A 19,347-nucleotide genomic window follows, 5' to 3' on the forward strand; every position below is an offset into this window, starting at 1 on the left:
TCCCCTTCGCAATACAAGCTCGGAAGCGGGAGCTCTGCTTTCAGAGGTACGTATCGAGAATGACTCGGACCGAAAATTTTCTAAGTAAAAATTTTTCAAAGTTTTTCTGGAAATTACTTTTGTTCATGTTTCATGCTACCCTGATCATTCTGAGCCGAAAATATTTTTTTCGGTTTTCGAAGTTCGATATACGATTTTGGACTCGAGGGTTCCCCTTTGTAATGCAATCTCGGGAGGCAGGCCTCCCCTTCGCAATACAAGCTCGGAAGCGGGAGCTCTGCTTTCAGAGGTACGTATCGAGAATGACTCGGACCGAAAATTTTCTAAGTAAAAATTTTTCAAAGTTTTTCTGGAAATAACTTTTGTTCATGTTTCATGCTACCCTGATCATTCTGAGCCGAAAATATTTTTTTCGGTTTTTTGAAGTCCGTATACCTACATTCGGAAGGTTGTGGATGTGATACTGATTGGTTTCATATACTAATTATAGAAAACGTGATATTTGGCCCACAGATATGAAGGAAAATACGCGAATTTGGTCCTCAGATTTAAAGGAAAATGCGCAATTTGACGCGGAGAACTGAAAAAATCGCGATTTGTCGTGAGGCCAGGATCTGAAAAATAGGGATTTGTCGCGGCAAACGTGAAAAATCGCCATACCGCACATGCTGCAATTCCCTTTTTTCCTTACCCTCGAAATTCAGGCATTGGCGCGAAGCGCCAAAAAATTTTGACTGTGGCGCGAAGCGCAAAAAAATATTTAGAATTTGGCCCCCCCATGAAGAAAATCATTCCTACACCCCTGTCCCTGCTTACCCCTTTTTACCCCTGCTTAGCCCTAACTCCTGCTTCAACGAAGAGCGCAAATGTAGACCATGGTTTTAACAGTAAGGAAGTCTAATCACGTTTTATCATACAGATTACAGGTAGTTATAATTTGTACAACCAATTTTCTGTAGTTTTAAATTACCCGAATTCGGAGGAAGTAATTAATCTTGATCTTGATCTAGTGTGTAAGAGCATATATTGGCCAGACAACATACGTTTAACAGATTGCTCGTGTAGCTTGTAGAAAAGACCTTTGATTAATTTTTGTATGATAATATATCTGTATAAAGCATCTTTGCACAACCTTTTGGGGAGTTTAACTAACTTATCATAAAATAGATACAAACAAGTTGAAATTTAAGAGCTTTTGATTTGTCAAACTATCTGTGTCGCAGTGAACAGAGATAAGTCTGAATCACAATTGATAACGTCATTAATATACTTTTATATACGCCATGATAAGCATATCTAAGATGTTTCTTAGGTCTCTAGTCTATTTCATCCTTCATATTCTTATTCTTAGAATCAAGATGTCCGATCTCACTTGCAAAAATCCCCTTCACTCAACAGAAATTTGATACTTCTCATATAAATCGTTACCATGTGACTGTATCTTATTGTAGGTGATTATAAATAGCAGGACTAACCTGACACGATTAAAATTTTAGTAAGGACAGATATTGGTTACTTCCTCATCAACTAAAATAACCGTGTATAAAGTTGGTCACGTGATTAAGCAACATCCGTTTTCCTACCACTTATGCCGTGGAAACGAGTGATGAGAATTAGATGGTTTATTAAACAATTGGTGGAGGAGGAGTATTGATTATTTGCCGGTAAAGTTCAAAGCGACGGTGATGTTGATTCAAGGATCGGTTTAACTGAGGAGGGTGTTTCTCGAATGTCTTGGTAAATGTTAGTGTTAAAACGTATAATCATCTCAAAATGGTCAATATCGATCTCAGATTATCATTTCCGTAGCTTTTGAGACCCACAAACGTTGTAATGATTTCTCAAAGATATATAAATCCTGAGCCTGAATCATAGGTTTCGGCAAGGATGAATTAAATCCTTTGCTCGTCAATTCTTTGCCATGCTGGGGAAAATGAAGCAGCAGTCACTTACCGGCTCCGAATGTTTAGTCTCCAAAAATAAAACATTCACACTAATTATTATTATTTGGCGACTGCTGAATATTTTATCGACACTCATTAATACTCTAATATAATAAAAATATATATATAATACTCTAAATACTAAGCAGCTTCTTAATTTGGATGATAAGAGAATACGGGTCACATAGGTAGGTAGGGTGCCCTCTCTTTATTCATTCATTAATTCCACCCAACTGCCTAATTGGAAGATCACGTTGAAAGAAGACGGAGTAAATTAAAGGAAGCGTTGTAAGACTATCCCTGATTGGTTAACGATCCTGACAATTGGTACTGTTTCTGGCGGATTTCCAGGACTCGTTCGCTACCTTTGATCTTGCTTGTCCTTGCAACCCCACCAGCAGAACTGACGCCGTGAAGATTAGTTTTTTGGATTAAATTTGTCAAAATGATAACATCGTGATAATGATGTGCTAGAAGTATTGGGTACTGCTTCAGTGGACAGGGGTTGTCATGACAACGCCTCGTAACGAACGATGTGGCAGATTTAACTGGAGCAGCAAGACCGACACTTGTTTGGAAACGAGGTATGTCCAGGAATTGCAACACTGGTTTCCAATCACTTTGATGAATTGAGCAGACGCCGGTCTTTTCTGCCCGACAAATTGCTCTTTCTTTATCAAGAAATAAAACTATGCTCATTGGCGAGCCACAATTCGACCGTTTAAGTATTTACCATCCTTTCGTTGGAAGTTAGATAATGCTCACACCTTCAAAAATTAATTTTTAGAATATTAAAACAATTCGGTACGATTCCAGAAGTAAGATTAGCCGATTCAGCCATTTTTGCGGGACACTCCCTCAATAAAATAAAACAACAATAATGGAACGACATCATCATACAATTAATATCATTTTATACAAATCCAAATCATGGTCACGTTCTTTACTAGAATATTTGTATAGAAATTAGAAACCTTAACAAATAACGTGCGAACAAAACTGATTTTTACATTTTTAATCGAAACAGCAAGTTAATTATGTAATTATGAAATTAAACTAATTAACTGACTGTTTCAGGGAGGTGCCTCTGTCGGTGGAGCAGTATTTCAGAATGTTGTACGAGAAGCCACATTCACCCAGCTGGGCCCTTCTACCACCTGGTAAGCATACCAAGATACCATTCATTACATATCGTGACTGGTATGCGAACATATGATCTGCTAACCATCATGTCATGAGTAGTCCGCGGGGCGATGACTACTTTTTGGGGCTTGTTTGAATGTTTGACTGGCCAGATAATACGTAGAGACCTGTTCCTATAATGTGCGTAGAATTGAGAAACTCTGCTTTAGCAAGTTTTACTCTCTCAACTTTTACCCGCGATGAAGGTTCCTTTAAAGTTGATGGTTAACTCATACTGTCTTCATTAATTAATTCATATAATATCCCCTGTCTTTAATCCCTTTATAATACACCTGAAAAGGAAGAACTTAAAGCAAGTATTGTTAACTATGAAGCGCTCAGCAGTTTAGAATATGTAATGCAGCTGTTAAGTACTCATGTAGTTGAGGTTAGTAACATAATAACCTTGTGGTTAGTGCATTTAACCACTTTCCGCTACAAAAGAGGCTCAATGTCTCACACTATCCTTTATTTCATTAGCTAACACTAAATAACTGAACTACAGTGAAACTTAACAGCGATCTTAATTTATCTAAGACATGATCAGTAGTTATCACTTATTTTCCGATCCTCTTTAATTAACCTCAATTTAACTAAATTGTTAAATTTCTACCCGCGTCAAATTCTCAATCAAATCACTGTATTAATGTAATGTCTTTGAACGCTACTGATCACCCACCACCTACATTTACCTTTCAGCTGTAATGGTGCCTTCTGAAGAAGTTAAAATATCGTAAATAAATCGCTAATGATATTTCAAAGATGATTTTTTAACGGTCGGTATCAAATCAATATGTTGCTGGTAGTCGGGTTAAGGGTGGCCGGTGGGTAATGTAAGGAGTGTATTTATTAGTTATATATTACGATAGAATATTCTAAGAATTCATATATTATCCATTAAATTCTGATTACACTATATTATTCCAATGCTCTCGCTGAGAGACGGAGTTGTTGAAGATGATCGATTAGATACGATGGCTCTTAATTCTATCAAGCAACCACTATTCAACATGTTAAACAGGCTGATTAGATATTACTGAGACCAGTGTTGTTAACAGGATATGCATATATTATATTTATATTAAATATATATGTGCAGGAAATCATTTTGGGGAGTCTGGAAAAATGTGTTTGAAACGTGAGGTTGTTGCTTCTGAAGCTTTCCGAGAACACGTGTTTTTAACTATGCACATTTTATTTTAACTTAGCTATAGGTGGACAATGTGTAATGTGTCGCTCAACCTAATTTACCGAAGTAGTATGATTTCAACCAAAAATGCGATGTACTATCGAAAGGGATAATCGACTATTGACTGTTACTGCGAAAATTCGATTTAGAATTGTGACCCTGTTCACTATACGCTATAGATAACGTTAAAGATTAATGATCTCAAGTTCTTATTAATTTCTAGCACAGTACAACCCTGATTTACCGCGGTCATGTCTTCCTCCAAATGGGGGGTTATCGTATGTATATGTAAACAATCAAAATTCCGATTTACCGCGGCTTTTGCCTTTACTGTAGTAATGCTGGTCTTTCTCAAATTATCAAATTATCTTCCCGTCTGAGAGTTCTTATTGAGAATTTAAAGGAAAAACAGGCGTTAGAATAATAAGATCATTTTCTCACTGATTGTGCATGATTTAAGAGATAAATACTAAAATAATCTTCACGATTTAAATTATCCAAGGAATTTAGTCTTCATAGAGGTGTTGTTGACGAAAATGCATGTTTTGGTTTTTTCTTAGAGAAACAAAAATATTAAGTTCGGATAATGTTTTAACTTCAACACAATTACGAAAATAGGAAAATTAACACCACAAAGGATTCGTAACATTATTTCAACACAATCAATAACAATCAATCAAAAATTGTTTAATTTAATTAAATTCTATCAACAAAATATACTCATACTTATTCATTTTTCAGATGATGCTGTAGTGAAGGTAAGCATTTTATCCTTTATACCATTGCTCATAATTTCCTGTAAAATAAACAGTTGACACGGTTCGATATTTCTATTTTCCTATCGAAAATAAATTACAGAAACTTATTGCGAATTATGCATCTAATCAAGCATATCGCTTATATGAACCTCGTATGCCTAAGTTTGTGAATTTTTATATGAAATCAATTTTTGGGAATCCAGTACAGATTATAGCCCATATTTGACCGCTAAGCTTACTTTGCCGATTGGTTCTCAAAAAAAGATAACGCCTAAAGTTAGTGAAAATGAGGCCGTTTAAGTCATTCATCAGTTCAATTTCTTAGATAAAAGTGATAAGGATAATGCGCCATGGCATTATTTTGAAGACATTTTCTTGTGTTTGAAGTGATATCACGAATTTGGCACATAGAAATTTACCCATACTTGCACATATTGTCAGTCTTCTGTCTTATAGTTATCTTACCATTTGGAAAGTTTGAGGGATATCGTATAGTAAGATCTGGAAGGAATTATTCTATTTAATTTAATTGCTTTAACCGCTTGATTTTCGGTCTTGCAATTTGGAACAGTTTAGTCAAAAGTCCTTCTGCGCTTCTCTCTATATGCGAAGTTATGGAACACGCGGACGCCGCTTACAATTATAACATATCAAGGGCCCAATAAAATATCCACTATGGTCGGAAACGCGCATTTTGCGATTCGCGCCAAATCGAATTAAACGTCATTTCATCGATAACCGAAAGTTTCACTTTATTTTCATGGTCTAAAACAATTTGAAACTTTCGTGAACGTCTTAAAAGTGTGTAACTTACATCGAACCAATTGTCAAGTCTGTGTCAGACTTACACACGGTATACTATACACCGGTATCATACAGGCAATTGGCAAGGCCTTTACACTTCCAGTATTCTGTGCAATTCACATTCTTAACCTCCCCAAATATCGAATATGTAGCGTTACACAGTCAGTCAGCCTTGTTGTCGAGTGGTATATTATATATCGAGTGGCGGTATCCCAATGGGATGTGATTGTGGCTTTCAGGTGGCGGACCTATTTCTATATAACTGGTACGAGCATGATTACATTACATTGCAAGTTAAAAACAAGAACCCTGTAGTTCACACATTGAAACATGCTAGTCGATATATTGATGTTTTAACTACCCCCAATATCAGTCATAAGAATTTCGACATAATTTGCAAGGATATTTACCCTGTAAAGTTGAAGATTATTATAGTTACTAACTCTAGCAATTTATCTAGCGTAACAAACTCGGTCAGCCTTGTTGTCGAGTGGCGGTATATAGAATGAATGTACATTGTACGTTTGATAGTTTAGTGACTAGTGGTGTTACTGTGATCGTGTGAGCGAAATACGTTGCTGAGTAGTTATTGGCTATCCCAATTTCCACACCCATAAACAACAAAATTCCTGTAAGAAGGTGAAATTCATACCTGCTGTTTTGTTGCTCCACCATCGTTCGTCATTTGAGTTCCCAGCTTTATCGGTCGTTCTAGTCTCAATATACTCAGCCCATGGATCCTTCTTCTTCCCCTAAGAAGAACAGCTGACCCTTCTTCTCGCACGCCATGCTGTTTCTCTTTCTTGCAGGAATCCTCGCACTGTGTATTTTTGGATTAATACAACTTCGTGAGGCGACAAACATCATGTCAGCACACGTGACCGAAATGAGACAGCTGAAACAGTCTCTACATTCCTTTCTATCGAGGCTAGACAAGCCTGAAGATGCTGCTAAACTAAAAGAAATTCTAGTTTTATGATGCATTTGTGACCCGCTCAGATCGCAGATAGACTGTGATATCAATGCTGTGATAGAATAGACTGTAAAATACAGAATCTGTGGTTCTATAATATAAGTAGATGGACAGAATTAGGGCACTATCGTTCTGAAGTGACCAAGTTTATGAAATTATGTATTTTAGCACTTTTGATGTTTGTTGTTTTAACATTTTGAGTGCAGCTAATTTTCTTGAGCATAAAACACACACACACCCAGACACACATTTCATAAATTACTGTATGTAAATTATATATATATAATAGTAGTTCTGTTATATTCTTCTACCATACTTTTGAACAGTCTTTTCGAGCGATGAACACACATCTTGGTCGATTATAACGTGCTAGAAAAGACTGTTTTATTTCATTCGGAAGAATTCTTTGAACGTTACGAGTATATATTATAGTAGATGTATATTTGGAAATATAGTTGATATTTTTTGAAGTAAACTCTGTAAGAATAAGATCTTCAATTTTGTTTGTCTTTATTACACTTAACATGCAATCCAAAAACTGACATGCGATAGGCAGACGAAACAACAGTGATGCAGAAACAAATCATAGAGTACTTAAATATTCATGACATTCACAATCAACATAAATTAATCAGCTAAACTGATCAGCTATCGAATACAGCCGATCAAAGTATCCAATGAAAAGATATCGTGTAACATATATCAGCCTTAAACTAACTGAAATTTTATGACAATCCTGTCTTAATTTGTCTGGTTCCACTCCTTCAGGTGTAAATCTCGCCTCGCTGCCATGGCACCCTGCCCCAACCTTACAATATATTATATAACATATCAGCCATTACCTTGTGATATGATAAACATGACTCAAATTTCAACACTCTTTGTGTCACACATGAAAGTGTGTGTACAAAATAATTGGTCTTATCTTATTGCTTTACACATTATCAGTATTTAGTGCGCTGGTGATGGATTCTGCTGTTTGTTGCAACTCTATTTTAAAACGGGTAAGTGTAATTGTTAATTTTTTGTATTTTGCTCAGATTGTATAGTTATGTCCAACATTATCGGCGAACCTACTGTACTTTTGACAATTGCACCATTTTCTGGAGAAAGATCAGGTTGGCGGACCGAATGCCTAACACTTTTCCTAACCCTAACCATAACCGCTAGCTTAACCGTGGTCCTAACTGTGACCCTAACCCTGAGGCCTGAACCCCATTCCTAACCCTCACCGTATCTGTACTGGTAGTTATTAGGCGCTAGGGGTTCAGTCTGCTTACTGAAAGTTTAAGATATTTGTCATATTTGTAGTCGCAGATTTTGCGCTGCATGTGTCAGACTTACTTCCATCAAACTATGGATCTCCAAGTTTTTTAGGACATGTTGAGTTGATTAGGCAAATTCTGGAGATTCAGAGTTTCCTCGAAACTATGGTGATTTTCTGTGAATGACTAGCGCGTGTGACTATATAAATAGTAACTCACGAATCTCAGTTGCATGTCGTTTGATATGCGTACTGATGAATCGTCAGAGTACATCTGAGTCGTCTGAGCACATCTGAGTCGTCTGAGTACATCTGAATCGTCTGAACTCATATCATGTGATCCATCTGGTTACATTCTGTACATGGTTGATGAGCATGGTTGATGAGCTGATGTTGCCTAATAATGTTATCAATTTAAACAAATGTACGGCTGTTAACTAATCTAGAAGCTCGCATGTCATCAGGTTACATTATTACCTACTTCTTGAAACATAAACCTCTCCGTTTTACCTTAATTAATTGGACTAATATGTATGATCAATCAGATTTGTAGCTTTAGTGACATGCCAGTTGACATTTTATTCTTTTAAGACTTGGAGATTTCAAGATTTTGTATCACTCGTATTTGTAAGTGGTTTACTATGCCTCGTTTTCCCCGAAGATACAGATTGTTTGGTAAACTCATGGTATGTGCTTATCTGATTTATTGCTGAGAGATATCCTCGTAGTCACAATACAAGGGCCATTGTCATTGTTGGGAGCCAACTGGAAATCCCATTGGTTTCTGGCTGTTCCTATTTTAATAGTCAGTTTCTAAAAGTTAGTGCAGTTCGGCTGACCAGATTCTCTGGACTAGGATTCAAGACTTCTCATTTGTTTGAAATTGTGTTCAGTTACAGAGCAACACTGTCGCTCCTCTCACTTTTCTCACGAGAAGCCAGAACAGATCTAGAAAGGATAAAATCGCTAACATTTTTTTCTCGATAGAGTCAGTTCACAGTTGCTAGTGGTTAGAATTTGCAGTTCATGGGATAGCCCTTTATAATGTTTAGTTACTAATAAGTACTACTAATTAATAAATATACTACTACTGACAATTAATTTATAGTAATACTAATTGTATTAATACATTTCAGGTTTCTGCCTCAAGACAACCTCTAGTAACAAGGTAAGCCTCTCTTCTCTTTCAATATCATTACCAGCGCTAACCAACTTACGCTATATCATTATCTCCGAATTGATATTATTAAATCTTTTAACATTCTTTGTGTGAAATTTGACGGAAATTGCTCATATATCCCGGGGAAAAAAAGACAAAATAACATTACAACTTCACATACAATATTACACAAGGCACCTCACACCAGTAACCAGATCAATAAAATATCACGACGTTACACTCTGTTACCGGGAGAGAGAAAATACCATAATCCCACTCTTTCTCGTAGTTACATTGAGCACCTACAGAGAATGAAAACGGTAGCCACCTGTGCTAATCTCGCTTCACACTGCTTAAATTATCTAGTCTCTGTGTGTGTGTGCTCTGTGTGATGTTGTCTGTTTGTTTCTTTGCTCTATAGTTCTCGTATTATATACAATTGAAGAGTAGGTTCTGAAACAAATATCTTTTTAGGCCTAGCGTATAATAATTGAAACAACTATTTGAAACGGTTCAGGTAGTGGTTATCAGTAGTTAAATGTGCGTGATAATATCAAGGTTTAGACGTTTGCTATCGATATCTTATATTAAGTGATTTTTAATGCCATTAGTTCAGATTTATTCATTTAGCTACCGGGTTCAGACTACGACATTTCATTTATCAATATTAAGTCCAGTTTCATTAATGCAACTAATAAATGCAAAGTTACGTAACCATCAGCTGCTTAAATTCAATATGATATTGAGTATCAAGAAGTGAATCATTAATCATTCATCGTATATTCAGAAAGTGCATTATCTCGCCGGTCATGGTATTGGTAGTGCTGGTTCAGTTTGAGTCGTTACAATTGAGGCAGGTACATTTCCATTGCTTGATTGTCGATCAACGATATGTTTTTTGATCCTTGAGGCGTTGCTCCCCCCCCCCCCCACTGGAACCCCCATGTTTACTATCCGTCCTCGAAAGAAAAAGCAATGTAATGTAAACTGTGTAGTTTTTCTGTTGAGAATGAGATTGACTGTTCTCTTTAGAGGAATTTGTAACTCCACCCGCTCTCCTGCTCTAGCAACAACTTGTCAGCCAAAACTGAACCAATCTAGAAATGAGCATCATTTCTTGAAGCGTTAAATGATTTTATGTCGTCTGCACATCGTCAAATCGACAACAAAGTCAACAGACTGAATCAGGAAACTTGGTTAACTGACGGTCCCAGACACACCAAACTGACACTCGGCCACAAGCATGCCAAAATCATCAAAAACCTCAACACTACACTCAGCAAAAACAGACAAGATTACAGAACTGCAGTTCACCTCATCACGGGTCACTGCGGCTTAAACAAACACCTTCACACCATTTGCAAATCAAACACCAGTGCTTGTCCTATGTGCGGCGACGGAGAGGAAACTGTCTCACACTTCCTTGGACAGTGTCCAGCTATTGCCCAAATTAGAGGTCAATATTTCCAGGACTACTACCTCTCTGTCAATGACATATTCGACAACCAACACATCACCACAATTGTCAATTTCGCAAACCGCACCAAACGCTTAATTGTGCCGGAAGAGCTGGATCAGACCGGGGTGACTTAAAGTATTATCTCATATGCTGTCTCGTCTCGTTTTACTTTTCCAAACCCAGCTGGCATTTAAGCGTATCATTTTGACTCATATATCATCTTACACCATCCTCCACCAATCACTCTGATTTCACCGGCAACCTTCCCCAAGGTTGCCACACCCCAGAGGTAGGCAGAGCATCTCAATGCTATCCTCTCGTGGGCTATCTTGGCCCAGCCTCTCTTAAAAAAAAAAAAAAAAAAAAAAAAACATCGTCAAGTCAATTAGACAAACATACGTTCACAAAAGTAAAATTAATCTAATGTCAGTGAGAATTCCTTGAAACTAGAGAGCTGTGACCCTGTAGTTTCTAGGAATTCTCGCTGACATTAGCCTTTTAATGTCAACAGTTAAGATGGGGTGGGGGGGGAAAAATAATTGTATAGTTTTTTAGTGACAGAGCTGCTGGAGATAAATATGTAAAAAGAAACTGCATACAAATCTGACCTTGCGTTGCTGAGATATTGCGCTCCAAAGTTTAATTATACCTGTAATTATATGTGAAACTTTAACTATAACTCAAATAAGGTAAACCTTGACTTTTGAAAAAGGCTGGCCATACCCAGGACGGAGGACCTGAGACTTGGCACAGGCGTTCCTTGGGCCGCTGCCTACAAACGGTATGTACAGAATTTTGATATTCGCCTCTGTTCTTGAAATATGAGGTTAACTGTAACCCAAATAATGAATTTTCAATGAATTACAGGCAAACCTCAAACTTTGGCGCGCTAAATCTGAGCAACGCAAGGTCAGATTTGTAAGCAGTTTTTTTTTCTTGTTCATCTCCAGCTGCTCCATCACATATTACATATTATTTTAAACTATAAAAAATCATTTTTACCCCCTTCTGGCCCCCTTCTGGCCCCCTTCTGGCCCCCTTCTGGCCTTAAAATATCATGTCTCGCTTCAGTATTCAATGAAATAAAATTAAATCCATCACCTTATTCCAAGAAGTTCGTTGGATTTGGCACTTATAATTATGAAGTGCGATTTTTACATCAGATTTTTATTTGGGATATGTATTTTGATTTATGCATCCATCGGTTTAATTAAGTGCATTTAATAATTCGTGCCCGCGATTTGTTAAAGTTTTTGATTGTGTAACTCCCATAAATTTGAGAACTCAAAAATAGGCTATACATAACGCATAAACTACTTGAGTAATAGTTTAATAACGCATAAACTACTTGAGTAATAGTTCAATAACGCATAAACTACTTGAGTAATAGTTCAATAACGCATAAACTACTTGAGTAATAGTTCAATAACGCATAAACGACTTTAATAACCCGGCTTAGGACTACACCCTTCCTTTTTTACCTTTTTATAATGGATCATAAGTAATTCAATCAAATACATAGTTGCCAATTATTTTAATCAGATCAATTAATTTTCCGACACCCGAGTCATCAAAATACTATTGAGCCCTTTGTGTGCTTGTTTTTTGTGTTCATTGCTTGTAGTGTTTGATTTGCAGTTTACTTCAGCCGTATTAAACAAGAATAGTATGTAGGCATATATGAACAATATACATTTTTTTTTTAAAAGCACGTTAATGATTATTAAAAACACATTGTTGTCAGATGCTGTATCTTATTAAAATTAATACAACAAAATAGGGTCAGAAGCTATATAGATGATTGAATTCATAACGTAACATTCTCATGCCTTCATGCAAGTAGTGATATCACGGTGCCGTATTTATTTCAGCTCCTAGTGCTGTGTTGAATCACTTTACAATGCACACTGAAATCTGTAAATTTATGCACACGTGTTCTGAAGCAAATATTTTCGTTGCTTGTCCCGCAATTTACAATGTATTATTGCTATTAGTTGTGCAATTCCTCACGATCTTCTGCTAGTATTTGCGGTTTTCTCTACATAACAGCTTGTAAGTGTAACATGTAGGTGTAATACGTTTACGCCATATTATCTCTGATTTTTCATTCTGATTTTCTGCATTTTAAACTACTCACAGATTTCTGAGTGAACCGGCTTGTAAACTTTATATAACGATAAAGTTTTGGACTCCACGTGGTTCCATAAGAAGCTTAACCGCGATGGTTTATATTTCATGTATTACTATATCATAATAGCCTGTAGCAGGCAACGCCCGATACTAATGTATTATTTATAATTTATTCCGTTACACTTGCTGTCATTTTAACATGTTTAGTGGTTTCGTTGATTTTGTCGTATATTTGATGCTTAATTTTTTATTTCATGTACCCATCATGTATGCTTCGTGTCCAAAAGCATTATAATTTCATGTATTCTTTATTCTGTATTTTTTATTTCATGTTTATTTTCGACCTCTCCCGCTCCATAATTTCTAGCGGGGGTTCAATTTCTCATATACTGATATAATTTAGAAATTCTGAACCATTAAAAATTCATGACTGGTTGACGAATTGTATCACGGTTCATAATCCTATTAACCGTTTGGTAGTTGCTCTAATACCGATCAGCCTCCGTTCAAATTTCCCATAAAAGTGTCGTACATGATCCTTTATAACTTCACATTATAACTTGAGCATTTTGGGTGTCAAAATATTTTTAAATCCGTTAACAAAGGCCTTCTTTTTCAGTCAGGTAGAGAGATGGCCAGGATCTAATGAAATGTACTCCAGAAAGCTTTTGTCAAATTCTACCGGTAGGAGTTAATAAAAAACTTCCTTGTTCAGTTCTGACTGATGATTTATTATTTAAGCTTTTCCGTTACCCCTCAAGTGGGAATCGTGTGTTGAAACTTGAAACCTGTTTATTCATTTGATCGGTAACCATTTTATTTAATGGGGTCCGGACTCTAGGTCGTGATCTCACTTCCTAGAGCCCCTGACCCCACTTTGATTGTGCCTTAAAAGATATTTAATAATAAATTAATCAAAAACTAATCCCCCGCCAGATCGTCACAAGTCTCAGTTGAACTCAAGTAAGCAGGATCTATTTGCCCTGTTCGATGCCATTGAGCTGAGTTGGTACAGCAAAGTGTGCTCCCTTGTTACCTGTCCTGGACTTCAGATCAATGGGTAACATACCTATTAATAAGTTAATTAATTAATTAGCCGCGAAGATATTTTGGTTTAATCAGTAACTAACAAGATAGTTGAGTACAAATAGTTTGAGTTTAAGTTCTCGAAATCTATTAATTTCAACCTATTTTTTGGGCTTAAACCATAAAATTTTAATATGCTGAATGAAACTTTCCGTAGCTATAATAGACATCACGTTCCCCATTCTCATGAAATGATTTCAGATTAAACGAGGAAGGGATGACCCCGTTAGACGTGTCTCTGTTGCTGGGTGATACTCCCGTTGCTAGGGTACTACAACATCACGGAGCTGCTGAAAGTATGAGATGTGAGTTTTGAAGTAGAATGTGGTTATATTTTAGGAATCACTCCTCATTCTCATACTATAACTGTAATTTCCTCGCTACTCTCCAGCAACATTACAACTTCTCAAGTGAAACCCAACTCCTCCAGATATGAAGGATCCTGGAGTAAGATACCAGCACGTGTTGGCACTTCTCCAAGAAACTGAGATAAACCGAACGAATGTTCTCAGCAATCCTTGTACCCTCTCCCTGACCTCCGATCCACCGGTATGTCGCGTTGATAAATCGATAAACTCCTCTGATTTTCCAAGATAAGACAACATTTTATATTTTCATTTCTGTACTCTGTCGATTTTTTAAACTATTAAAATCAATATATTATACTGTAGATTAATATGTAGACCACTTTAAAACTCAGCCCTCAAAGTTACTGAATCACTTTGAATTCAGCCGCAATTTGTGGCATAAATGGTTGGGTTTTAAATTCATTCAACTTCATAAAGCTACTCCGGGCTTTTAAGTGATTCAATATGAACTGCAACCTTATTTCAAGTTGATCAATGTTCCGAATGTAAATAGTTAATTTTTGTGAACATTGGTATTGGGTAAAAGTTCCCTCGTTTGATTTGGACGAACGGCTCGGTTACATCTGATAAGGATTAAAATTTTCAGATTTAAGTAGATGACATACCTAATAATAATAGTCATATTTTAATGCATTTGAAACCTTTTATTTTATTTTAGGAGTTTCAGAAAATAACACCTTGTCCCAAAATTGGGGTTTCATTCAAATATCATCGACTGACAAGACAAGCACATTATTTAATTTCTCTGCAATAGAGGTACCCTAGCATGGTTTGAGAACATTATTAATTGTTCGCTGTAATATTAAAAGAAGCATGCTCATTTTCATTATAACCATTATTACCTTGCTCGCCTTGTGGAGCGCTAGACCCTGTATTAGCTGACAAGCACAATAATGATTGCGTAACTGCAAAAGACGCTTTTCCCCAAACAGTTGAGAAATTGAGTTTTTCCCCTTGAAACAGTTGAGAAATTGAGTTAGCGATGTTCTTCACTTTATCCTCTTCTAAGCCATGTTGATTGTTCGACTTTGTTCAATAAAACGGACGTGCAAGTTCAAAATAATTGTCTATTTTACACCGTTCGCTCTTAGTATTTTCATAGTCTATACTGCCGGGACTCTGCTACTAGAACTAACTCCACGACAGGGCAGCAGGGCCCTTAGTTCTGGTCATTATCATTTATCAGAATGTAAAATAGTGGTGGCATTATTATTATTATTACAATTTACCGCGTACAGGACCACATACACTGTACAGGTAACCACGTACAGCCGGTAGTATCTCAGGTTGTACCTACTGTACCTACAGTACTTAGTGTACCAAATGTACCTACTGTACCTACTGTACCTACTGTACCTACTGTACCTACTGTACCTACTGTACCTACAGTACTTAGTGTACCAAATGTACCTACTGTACCTACTGTACCTACTGTACCTACTGTACCTACTGTACCTACTGTACCTACTGTACCTACTGTTTTCTTTGTCGTCTGCCACCCCCCTCTCTCCCAGAGTGGGGTAATTAAAGTACTTTTAACACGTAAAAACATTCTGCTTGTAAAGGCAATAATGTGCATGGCAATACTTTAAGTCGTGACACTCAAAATGCTTCTGTGATTGGACAATACTTTTAGTTGCCATGGTTGCCAAAAGCTTAAGGTCGCCATGTCTTTTATTGCTTACATTGCACGACGCTCGTCCCTAGCCTTTGTCTAATTTTTGTTCTCCTCAATTTCGTTTTATTACTGTCGTCTTTCATTTTTACTGTTGTCCTTACCTTGGTTGGGACCTGGTACCTCTCGTTTTGAAAGGATTTAAAACGCTGTCAACGGTTTTAAAATAACCTAATTTTACGTCGATCAATAAAATGCAATTTAAAATAGACTCTCTGAACGAATAGCTTTGTCTCGACAGCTCATTTCACGGCTCATGCCTCAAGACGTATTTAGAAAGTTTTATTGCATATCATTATTTGGGTATGTCGTGAGGTTGACATTTGTTTTTTGTTGCAGGATAGCAAAGGATCTGATACAGATCAGAAATTGTGGAAATATCATCGGATGTTGTCTACCCTCAAGAACACAGGTAACATATTAAATCGCCACACACTTAACATTAGATTTATGATCGTAAGTTATTTTAAGCATACATAAATCCTGGAAATCCCCTCGTGTAATGTGTAATGTGTAATGTGTAAAGTGCAATGTGTAATATATGTGTAATGTGCAATGTGCATTGTGTAATGTGTAAAGTGCAATGTGTAATGTGTAATGTGTAATGTGTAATGTGTAATGTGTAATGTGTAATGTGTAATGTGCAATGTGCAATGTGTAATGTGTAATGTGTAATGTGTAATGTGTTATGTGTAATGTGCAATATGCAATGTGTAATGTGTAATGTGTAATGTGTGTAGTGTGTAAAGAACATACCCTCAGTGTTACCAGGGATGCCTCAGAGGGTATCTGCATCCGTCCTCAGCAGCACGAGTATAAAACTGGAGTGTTACGAGCCGACTGACTGCAAGCACTCCCTCATCACTCAATACAAAGGTTAGTCATCTTCTGTTGGATGCTTTTTTAACTAAGGTTGGTAAAGGCCTTTTCTTTGTCATTGTGCTGATGATGAGTTTGAGATGTGTCCTCAAAATTCAAAACTGACGGACCACCACAGATATTTTTTGATGAATTCTCGTTAAATCATAATTATCTACAATTCAAAATACTCGTGTGTCGAACCGTATCGAAGATTCTAATTATTATATTATGCCCTATATACCCACTCCCCAGCGACTAAACATCAAATTTGAAGTATATTTTGTGAGTTGTGTTCAATGACCTACATTTCTAGTTAGGTCAAATCATAGGCAGAGGTTTGTAGGTTCTCAAAATTAAATTTGAAGACATGAGGCTAGACACAACATGTTATAAACAGCCGGCCACCGGGCCACCCAAATACGGTAACCAGTGAAATTCAAAAATTGTTTCACGTGAACAATGTAAAGCTTATCTCATTGGTTTAGCTTCATCGTCAGCCAACTCGTGATTTGATCACCGCCACTCCATTGCAAATTCTTCTCAATAATTTGTGTCAATTCCCCGTGATATCATAATTCAGTATTTTCTGCTGTCCTTACTCCTTTCTTTTATTTTCCGTACCCGAGCGAAACTGGGTTACGTGAGTTGAATAATTTTCCATGTTGATTTCCAGTTCCAGAATCGAAACTTTGGCTTTAAATTGTTATTTAGTTATTTTTACACTGTGCTCGGAACGCCAATTTATTGGCATTTTGCCTCCTTGTCCTTCGTGTCTTATGATGATTCAGCATTAAGCTCATTTAGTTCCGTGCAAACCCAATATTTCTAAATTTCCGCAATATAACGTGCACTTTCTTTATCACTCAAACAGAGAAATTGGTGAGTAAATTATACACCAGTGTTGATAGTCACATACTTGATAGTCACACTTGCCCTATAGATTTCCATGATTCCCTAAAATGATCGTAATTACAGGGAAAGTAGATAAATGGGTCCCACTGCATCTGCTCATTCGCTCAGAAGACTGAATTATGATTAATGATTGCATAATCAGCACGAATAAATATATTCAGTACAATTTAATTACTCAAAATCCGGTCGTCCCTATGCTTACAAAACAAACTGCTGCTATTGTTTCTATTATAATAGAGAATTTAGTCGGCAGCATAATTGGTTAAATAGTTAAAGCTTTTCTTCTTTTGTTGCGGCACGCTCATGTTAACTGCTGTCCTGTTTGATGATTTCTGTTGTTTCCATGGTTGCGTTACTCATGACTGTGATAAGGTATTAGCTTATTATGGATCTATGGACCGGGTGCCTTGAGAGTTATGGCCAAAAGACTTGGCCTACCAAATATGATTGCGCCAATAATAGGCATCATGTAGCCGGTGGGCCCGACATGATACGACATATCTCGACACGTCGGGGTTTGTCAGGGTTTGTCGGGGTTTGTCGGGGTTTCCGGTTTGTCGAGCCTGGAGGCTTTTTTTTCTTTTTTTTCTCCCAACAAAAAGCCGAGACGGAGTCATCAAGCTTTACGTGGAAAAACACTATACAAGAAGGCCTCATGTAGGCGGTGGGCTCGAGGCAAAACCCCTCGACAAACCCCGACGTCGGGGTTTGTCGGGGTTTGTCGAGCCTGGAGGCTACATGATGCCTAATAATCATGATTATGTTAACAATCATGATTACGTCGACGATCTATAGTCATTGATTGATGCATTTAAACTGTTATTGCGAAAATAAAAGGCTATTCTTTATTAGACACATCTGGGTTGTGACGTATGGGTTGTGACGTATGGGTTGTGACGTATGGGTTGTGACGTATGGGTTGTGACGTATGGGTTGTGACGTATGGGTTGTGACGTATGGGTTGTGACGTATGGGTTGTGACGTATGGGTTGTGACGTATGGGTTGTGACGTATGGGTTGTGACGTATGGGTTGTGACGTATGGGTTGTGACGTATGGGTTGTGACGTATGGGTTGTGACGTATGGGTTGTGACGTATGGGTTGTGGCGTATGATACAACCGGAAATGAGACTTCAAAAAAACCCACAGACGTTACGTCACTAGACCATTGTTTTGCAATTAATTTCCGTACGACCTAGCAAATATATTTTGCTTAAAACGTTTAAAATTGTAACAGAGTACTAATTGCCAAGCACGGGGCACTCACGCCTCACACGATTTATAATAGACATAATATGGTCAAACTGATGCTACGATTACTTAGACTTTTGATGTGGGGTTATTTCTATTATCTTTCTCTTTTTTCTCTTTAGTCTAGACTTGTCTAGTGTACGTGGCCTCCAGATTGTTACAGCATCGACTGGTACGGGGTACGACACTCTCATTTATAAGCAATCATTAATGTACGTCGTCTTCTTTTATGGCCTGATTGTGACGAATGCCGATATTAGTTTCAAGATGTTAACCAAAATAATTTACCGTTACTGATTATTCAATTATTTTTACAGGTGAACAAACATTGCC

General features: G+C 37.1%; 1 protein-coding gene across 3 annotated transcripts in view; it reads left to right on the top strand.

The window, feature by feature from the left end:
- Positions 1-7,564: 7,564 nt before the first annotated feature.
- The window catches only part of LOC134817117 (ankyrin repeat and fibronectin type-III domain-containing protein 1-like), a 28,343-nt gene continuing 16,560 nt past the window's right edge, over positions 7,565-19,347 (top strand). The window contains exons 1-9 of one of the 3 annotated variants that reach the window (XM_063826225.1): positions 8,341-8,577; positions 8,705-8,799; positions 9,250-9,281; positions 13,481-13,545; positions 13,798-13,921; positions 14,149-14,252; positions 14,378-14,496; positions 16,330-16,402; positions 16,753-16,866. In XM_063826225.1, the coding sequence (XP_063682295.1) occupies positions 8,568-8,577; positions 8,705-8,799; positions 9,250-9,281; positions 13,481-13,545; positions 13,798-13,921; positions 14,149-14,252; positions 14,378-14,496; positions 16,330-16,402; positions 16,753-16,866 (736 nt within the window). In that variant the 5' untranslated portion in view covers positions 8,341-8,567. Of the gene's footprint in view, positions 7,854-8,340; positions 8,578-8,621; positions 8,800-9,249; positions 9,282-13,480; positions 13,546-13,797; positions 13,922-14,148; positions 14,253-14,377; positions 14,497-16,329; positions 16,403-16,752; positions 16,867-19,347 lie in introns of those variants that run through there. The other 2 variants (XM_063826226.1, XM_063826224.1) reach the window with 2 other exon arrangements.

This window comes from Bolinopsis microptera, chromosome 6 (assembly GCF_026151205.1).
Source record: "Bolinopsis microptera isolate Bmic1 chromosome 6, MBARI_Bmic_1.0, whole genome shotgun sequence".
Lineage (NCBI taxonomy): Eukaryota > Metazoa > Ctenophora > Tentaculata > Lobata > Bolinopsidae > Bolinopsis > Bolinopsis microptera.